Below are 8387 nucleotides of genomic sequence, written 5' to 3'. Positions count from 1 at the left end.
AGTGCTCCAGCTGCGCTCGGTGGAGTCATTTGCTTACATTTGGGTCACACACCACCAGCTGCTAGTATCTCCTCCTTTGTAGCCTGGGTGTACTCGATGATGTGTTTTTGCCTCAAGTGATGAAACAAGTCTGTTATTTCTACATTTAGCTGGAACAGTTTTCTTGCATATTGTGCTTTGTTGGAGGTCTTTTAGCTACATTTTTTAAAATTGGGATAATGTTGAAAATCTGAAGCTACTTTTTGTGTTTGCATTTCCACTGTGCTTTATAGACAGCTGCATACTCGGTGTTGTACCTCTTTCGAAGATAAAGGCAGTTTGAGCCAAAACAAAATTCAAATTTGCCTGCTTCCTGTTATGTGTAGACACACCACTGGTTCATCAACTGAGTTAGGTTAATTTTCTTGAATAATTCATAGGTCAGTGTTAAGCGGCATAACAAACAAACATTCAGGTAGATGGGGGCAGCTGTGGCTCAGGTGGCAGAGCGGGTTGTCTACCAATTGGAAAGTCGCTAGAGAAAAGTACTGTATGAATGTGTGTGTGTGATTGGATGAATGAGACATGCAGTAGAAAATTAATTGAGCTGAAAGCCACTATAAATACCAGCTCGTTTACAAGTACTGCAATTTAACCCAGAAAATTATGCTTCATGTAAGCTAAGTCTTACTTGTTGGGTGCATATATAATTTTTCTAAAAAAAGTTGTATAAATAAGTAAATAATAATAATAAAAATAGTAATAATGATATATTACCAAAGTGTCTGCTAAACTTTATTTCACTGACATCAGTGTTTGAATTATTCTTGACTTACGCTACACACAACTCCAAAGGGCACATCCTAAATATAGACTTTATAAAGAATCATACTTCAAAAACATTTTTTTGTCCAGAAAATATGGTGGACAATTCAATTATATTCTAAATTATATGTAAAAAGCTGCATAAGCACACAATTAATGTCCCAACAACATTAAAGTCAAAAATATAAAACACTGACTGGGATGTTTACAACAACGAATACATCTGAAAATAACATAAATTGTCAGGGGTCAGATTTCATATTTTACAGTCTGTAAAAAATAAAACACATAAAACATTGTGCTGTTAAAACTAAGACCTGCCCGTGGGTTAATAACAGTGAAATTTTGCTTACTCAGTAGACGGAGTGGAATAAGGTTTAACAGCAGACTGAGGACGTGGGACCCCCGAGCTACTGTATGGCCTCCATAACCTGCAAGTGAACTGCAAAAAACACAACACAACACCGGAAATGACATGACCGGCCTCACAGACATACAGGCAACAACAAGCTAAAATAACGCAGTCTTGCTTATCCCTCATAAAACACACCTTCAGAAAAAAGTTTATAACTGAAATATCACTTTAAAGTTGCTCCACAATTTGGCTTCACCAATTAATGGGGGTCTTATTTGTTACCTTACCGGAAGTCCCATCTCAATCGGTCTAACTTTATCTTTTAGCTTCCGGGATGTCAAAGTAAAACCGTGTACGTTATAACAGATACGGCGGTGCATAGAGTAAAATAAAATGCCCAAATTAGCCTGAAACCTATTGTATTGAACGCGAAATTAATTGTAATTCCCCTCAAAATAACAGAGACGCCTTTGTTGCATTTTCTTTTAAAATTAGCGGGAACTACACCACGGACAAGTCAAGTGCAACACTAGCTAACAATTGAAACCCCGCAGCGACGGAATGACTGCCTGTTCATCACATTGTCCGAATACTCATCTTATTTAATGGCCAAGTGTTTTCTCTTAGAGTGTGTGCCGGTTCGTAGAAGAAAAACAACCATCAAACTCAGTGAAGCATCGCCGGAGGGGCTTCCATACTGACCCTACCTTCCTACAGCGTACGGATTAACAAATAACGTTATCCGTCCACAGATGCAGGCGATGCTGTTTGTAAACAAATAACCCTTCTTTCCATAAATGTGACAGTCAAGAGAAAAGCTCGCTCACCGCGTCCTGTTGTTCCGCTGCGAAAAGTTCAAGTATGATTTACTGTATTTCCATTTTAAAAAGTACTTCCTCTTCGTCCCAGTCTTCTTTAGTTCCACACTTTGCCGGACTCTGAAGCCCGGAAGTTCAGCCAATGAGCGCGGAGACCGAGCACTAAACTGTCCAATAGCAGGGATCAACCCGAAGGTCTCTTGTCCAATCAGAAATACGCAACCAGATCCAGTAAGCCAATTATAATCCAGTTTGTCTTCCTTATTATTCACAAAATGAAGAAATGTTTATCTTTGGGCGAGAAAGATGGCTTATAACCCACTGCGAGTGCGTATAATAGTGAGAAACACATTGTCTCGGTGATATAAGGTGTTTTGGTACAACTTCATGAAGATAGATGTAATTATTTAAAGAGGACACTTAAGGAAGACAAACATATTTCTTCATGAATACTATAGAATTCAGTATACCTGTTGTTTGCAACAAGGATTTGGAGCTGTTTGACCTAAGACTTTGCTTTAATATAATATAATATAATACAATATAATATAATATGATATAATATAATATAATATAATATAATATAAAAACCTAATGCTATAACTGGAGAAAATTGCTTTTTAAAATATAAAACAAAATAAAAAAAATAATCAAAATTTTACATATATGATTCTAAAAATGTGGTTTATAATTGAACTTATTTTCATTCACGAGGCGCAGATCTGATAATACAATTTAAAGTCCGAGATCTAAGACAAATATTTAATTATAAAATACTTATAGACATGTAGCTTAGCATAGTGTGTACAGGGCGCAGTACTGTACGATCCATTTGTTATTCTTTTTCAATTGCTCTTCCACTGCCAGCACTGTGCAGCTGCTCTGGCACCCCTATACTTAATTATGGTAGTGTGGTCAAATAGGCTGGGTTTGCATTTGTAAGACACTGTAATTCAGGGGTGTGATGGTGTAATTAAACCCCATACATAGGAGAAGGATCCCAATTTCTTCCCCAAAGTTCTCCTTTTTTTTGCTGGTGGGGTAATGTTGGAGCCGTGAACTAAACGTATAACGTCCTTGCAATGTTTAAAACATCAAATTTTTATCCTGTTCTGTTCATTGCTCTCGTTGTTCCCTGAACCTTTGGTGAAAAGTTATGAATGGCATGATGCACTCGTTCACTTAACTTATATTAACCATCCTCCAAGTATGATGGTGTTCCTGCAGGTATCCCCAGACATCCTCACCTTCTCAGCAGGTGGACGATGTAGCTGTTATACCGAGTAACCACAAGATGGCATCAAAGTGAGGCAGAAGGGCTCTAGAAGAAGGATTAACAAACAGTACCAAGTACTATAATAAAATACCACACAGAGAAAAATGTCCATTTTACATGTTTTTATTAAAGTTGCATAAAAGTGTAACAAAATTGGGCAAAAACAAGACCTGTTGTTGATATTGCTACATTTGTTGGTTGGTTTGTTGGTCTAATCATTGTCTTAAAAAAAAAAAAAATCTAAAGAACACCACTCCTCCAAATGGCATGGTTTAGCTCTTGTATTTAGCCTCAATGAAAATAATCAGTATATATATGGGTTTTTTTGCAATTTTCCCCAACAGTAAAAAAAAACAAAACAGACTTATCAATAACAGTCTACAAAGGTATAATAATCCAAACCTGGATTTAGCAATGAAAATCCACTCAAATTTCAGCTACTGATTGGACTTGCCTGGTAAAATCTGACCGATCAAAAATGTCCCAGCAGGGAAGGCAAAAGCAATCGCACCAAAATGCATCTGAGTGGATTTTTTCTTTTTTTTCAACAACTGTGTGTTAATCCAAGGCCGGGTGTCAAGAAGTGTCATGATCACGATAGAAACAGAGCAGTATTCAAATGGTAAATGCAAAGAACATCTTTTACCTAAACAAAAATCACTGTATCAAGGCCTAAGTATTAAACACTCACTTCTTTAAAAAAAAAAACAACAAATCAAAAAACAGAATCTCAGTTTGTTTTCCAGAAAAAGAAGAAAGAGTATATAAGGACCAACAGAAGATTCAAGATTTTTCCCCACACACTGCAGGTCTGCTCACACATGGCAGCAGCTTGCATTACCCTTTAAAAGAAAAATGTCTCCTGTTTATTTGGTTTGTGTAACATAAATAATACCTAAGGCAACATCTCTTTATAAAAAAACAAAAAATGAAAAAGAAAGGAAAAAGGGAGGGAGGAGAGAAGGGTGACTGTGGGATGATGGGATGAGGGAAGGCAAAAGAGAAAAGTGGGGGATGTGTGTACACATGTGCCTTTTGGCTCTACCAGAGAAAGAGGCAGACAGCGAAGGTCTGCTGTCACTGCAGGTGTTAGCAATCGGTCACAGGAACCACAGCGAAATCTCGCCGCTTCTCTTGTTAACCAATGGGCTTCGGTCTCTGATCTGATTGGCCCAGGATCAGAAACAGATGGCTTATTCTCTGAGAGGATTGGTAGCTGCACCGGGAGGATGGAGGGGGGCAGCGGTGGACTATGGCCTCGTCTCCCTCTCTCTCTGACTGTGCCTGGTGTTTGTGTGTGTGCACATCTGTGCTAGAGGCAGCTGTGTTTGCCGATGCGTTTCCGCTTCCTCCGCCCCGAGAAGCTGTGTGCGTGTGTGTGACAGAGAAAGAAAAATGCATGCTTTGATTTGAGCAATGTTAGCGGTGATTCCACTGGCATGTCAGGCAGAGGACAAATGTCAGAGATGTGGCTGCTCTGAACGCCCCCCCCCCCTCAAAAAAGTATAATGGTTTAGTCTAATAATGTTTTAGAAAAAAGGAGAAATTGTGAGAATGAGATGGAAGGGTTAGGGGCAGTGATTTAAAAAAAGGCAGCTTTGTTTTGGGACCCCTTGTTGGACTGTCAGTGTGTGTCCGTGTGACAAAAAATGCATCCAGGAAACAAAAACAGAACCCCCCCCCCAACCCCCAAACGAAACAGGAACCAGTCCTATACTAAAAATCTAATCTGTCATACAGAACAGCAGAATATACAGGCCCAAAAACACTCCTATGACAAATGTTGCTGTACATTATGTAGCAACACACACGTAGCATTTAGCGACACAGACATACGTTTGTATGTGCAGCGGCTTCTGAGGAGCCTCTCGTGACTGTTCTACGCATTTGAGGAAAAAGAAACTTTCTACTTTGACATCCAGCCTAAAGAGAACTTGCTTCCAAAGGATCAGTGTTTTTAAGCCCGTGACCACCAAAAACAAGCCGGTGACCCTTTCCAGGCTTCAAATTTCCCCTCTTTGCCGTGCTAAAGATACACTATAAATTATTCTTTGTGGTTCCGATTTTTCTTCCCCTCAAAATGACATAGTGCAGACTTCTCAAACACACAAACACACATGCGCACAAAAAAAAGACAGTCTCTAAATGCACCACTGCAGCAATGCCTCTGATTGAGGGGGATAACTAGCAAAAGACTGTACTGATCCCCGAAAGAGTTAATTAAAAAAAACTAAAGTGAAGCCCTCAAATTGAACCGGGAAGTATGGAAAGAATTATAATGGGCGGCTGGGTCAACTTTAAAACCCTCAAAAACAGCAACGTAAAGATCGGTGAGACAGAAGCGAGTTGATTGGCTTCTTCCTTCCTCTAACCCTCCTCCTCGTTCACCCTTCCGCTGTCTTTTTTGGCATCTGCGCTCTCTCGTTCTTCTTCTCGATCTCGGTCACTCTGCTCGCAGTAATTAGGGGACTCGTCTCCTCTTCCTCCTCAGACAGATGGAAGATGGTGTAGGGGTGGGTGGGGAGGAAGTAGAGCTGGATGGGAACGGGTAGCAGAGCCAAAAAAAGAAAAAAAAAGGTGGAGAGAGGGGTAGGAGTAGGAAAAGAGGAGGAAGGAGAATGCCTGGATTAAGACCAATGAGTCGCTTTTGAATTAATTCACTCTTTAATTTGTCTTTTTTCTCCCCTTCTTGGCTGATGGTTTTTATGAAGAAAGTCCAACAACATGACAACAAAAGAGAAAAGCGACATATGGGGCTGGATCCAGGCAACAACAAGAGAGGGTCTAACTAGAAGCAGAAACAAGTTGCAACATTTCATGAACTTTAATGGAAGAAAACAGACAAAAAAAGATTTAAAAAAATAGCGTGAGCTGTGGTAGGAAGACGAGAGGTGAGGGCTGAGGTGGAGGGGAATATGTAGGATGGAGGGAGAAAGGATGCCATCATTTCTTCTGAGGCGTGGAGAGCTTCTGCATCCCTCGGATCTTGTCGAGCAGCTCTGAGACGAAGTCCTACGGGGAGAGGGCAAGGACAGAAACACATGCGGGGACTCAGAATGACAAATACGCACATCAGAAATGTTCACTTGAAGAGGCAGAGGGAGTTTATGAGCAGGGGAGTGAAGAAGGACTATGTTTTACCTCAGTAGGTTTAAAACAGTCAACCAGCAAATCCTACAAAACAGGGAAAAACAGGATGAAATAACTGCTGTTTGCAGCCATCTTTCATGCTCTGAAACAGGTGCGCACGTGTGTCCTACCTTGACCCTGGCTGCCCGTTCAACATCACTGGGCATGTCGAGCAGTTCATCCACATCTATCTCCAGCTCAGGGATGGCCTCTTCCTATAGCACATGTAACAAAAGATGGAGAGAAGCAGAGCACCATCAGAGACCAAACATCCACCAGGCTTCCTTATAAAAATGCTAGAGAACCTCTTTCCACGAACACATGGAAAGAAGTCCTCATCCTGTCTATTCTTAGTGCCTGTGTTTATATTATGTGGTTGTCTGCAAATAGACCAGCAAGCGTAAGCATTTCTCTCTCTGTATGACGTGGTACAGTTATTGATGAGTGTCTGGCTGTGGACACTAGATGGCGTGGTTTTTCTCTTAGCCCAAAGCACATGGCAGAGACACGAGGAGACAAAGAGAGAAGAAAAACAGCACAGACAGGTTTCATTTTTTTTTTTTATCTTCTTGAATGAAAAAATAGTTTATTTTCAAGGTTGGAAAACTAAAAAAATAAAAGAATTATTAATCTGGTTAAAAGCTGTGCTTATTTGCTGTTACACAGAGAGCAATGATACTGTTTGGGGACTAGAAGCACCAGTGCGAAGGTATTTTACTTTTTGCCACACAAAATTATTAAAATGAATGGACTGACGTTTGTAGTTGGCTTTCATCCCACGAGTTACACGAGGAGACAGGGGTGCTCGTCTGCCAGCTATTTAGCTCAGTTTAGCAAAAACACAGCGAGGGGGTGGCATCGCATGTGTCCACTGTGTCAAGATTCACAAAGGCGAGGCGCTGCAGTGTTTTATTGTCTGTGGAGAGGGCCGAGCTAGCTCATTTCCCTTCATTTCTCAGGTTTACGTGTGCAAAAAAAAGCTATCCATCCATCTATAGCTTGGATGTTTGAGATCGAGTAAGAACAGGTGCATGTCCTAAAGCCAACACCTGAGAAGAAAGACATCTACAGACAGTTAGGATCCAGACGAGTTCCTGTTCCTAACAGGTCTTTAAAGAGTCCTCCTTCAAATCTGTTGTGCAAAACTGGAAACATTTATTTTAGAATAATTACTATTTACAGACAGCTCATTACTGAAAGCTAGGGTGCTAACTGCTGATGGCCACCCATGTTGTATTCATGTAAAAACCAGTTGAAAGTGGGAAATCTGCTCCTTTGAATCGGGAATTTTTACAGCTGCATTCACATTTAGAATACTTGTACTTTAAAGTAAAGTAACACATAAATTTAAATACACATTTATACACCTAATATAAGCCAATCAGTCATCGCCCAGCTTCATCAGGCTCACATCTAACGCCGAATTAGTCTTCAGGATAAAGAAAGCAGTTCGCGGCGAGTTCATCTTCGTCTCAGTTTCTCCTTATCCAATCAATTCTTTCTTCCGATTAATCTGTCGCACTATTAAAAAGCTTTATTAGTCCCCGTCTCTCCATCTGCCTCGCTCGCACACACTGGCTCAGTGTGCTCCAGCCAAGCTCTTCACCGCTGGCGACAAGAACACAGGCACGCACACTCGTACAAACACTCTGTGCCCCCCCGAGCTCTTTTGCAGCTCAATTGCTGCCCCTATATTCATGTCGTTCTCTAGGAATCTCTCCCTCGCTCTCGTCCTCCCCCTCGGTTAGAGTTGCCCACACCAGCTGTCTCTGCACCTGCCTGACTGCCCCTTATCCCGTCACACAAAACACACACAAGTCAGTCAGACTCACAACCACACATGGACAGGCAAAACATGCTGTGTGGGCACATTAACAAAGCGGTAGGTTTTCTTTTGGCAGTGAAAATGGCTCAACGTCCCGCACACACCTTGCACACACGGATTAAAGAATTATAGGAAGGGCATTAATAAGTCTGAGCTGAAGTGTGTGTGTGTGTGTGTGTG

General features: G+C 41.0%; 1 protein-coding gene across 1 annotated transcript in view; it reads right to left on the bottom strand.

Moving 5' to 3' along the window:
• Positions 1 to 3807: 3807 nt before the first annotated feature.
• Positions 3808 to 8387, bottom strand: part of ppp1r14bb (protein phosphatase 1, regulatory (inhibitor) subunit 14Bb) — a 22383-nt gene continuing 17803 nt past the window's right edge. Inside the window, exons 2-4 of the mRNA XM_005748018.1 lie at positions 6514 to 6597; positions 6395 to 6427; positions 3808 to 6265 (exon numbers count right to left, since the gene is read on the bottom strand). Of these exons, the coding sequence (XP_005748075.1) occupies positions 6197 to 6265; positions 6395 to 6427; positions 6514 to 6597 (186 nt within the window). The 3' untranslated portion in view covers positions 3808 to 6196. The remainder of the gene's footprint in view (positions 6266 to 6394; positions 6428 to 6513; positions 6598 to 8387) is intronic.

The sequence above is a fragment of the Pundamilia nyererei genome, unplaced genomic scaffold (assembly GCF_000239375.1).
Source record: "Pundamilia nyererei isolate P.nyererei 1_Seehausen unplaced genomic scaffold, PunNye1.0 scaffold00211, whole genome shotgun sequence".
Lineage (NCBI taxonomy): Eukaryota > Metazoa > Chordata > Actinopteri > Cichliformes > Cichlidae > Pundamilia > Pundamilia nyererei.
The sequence above is the reverse complement of the archived record's forward strand: the minus strand, read 5'-3'. Positions and strand labels throughout refer to the sequence as shown.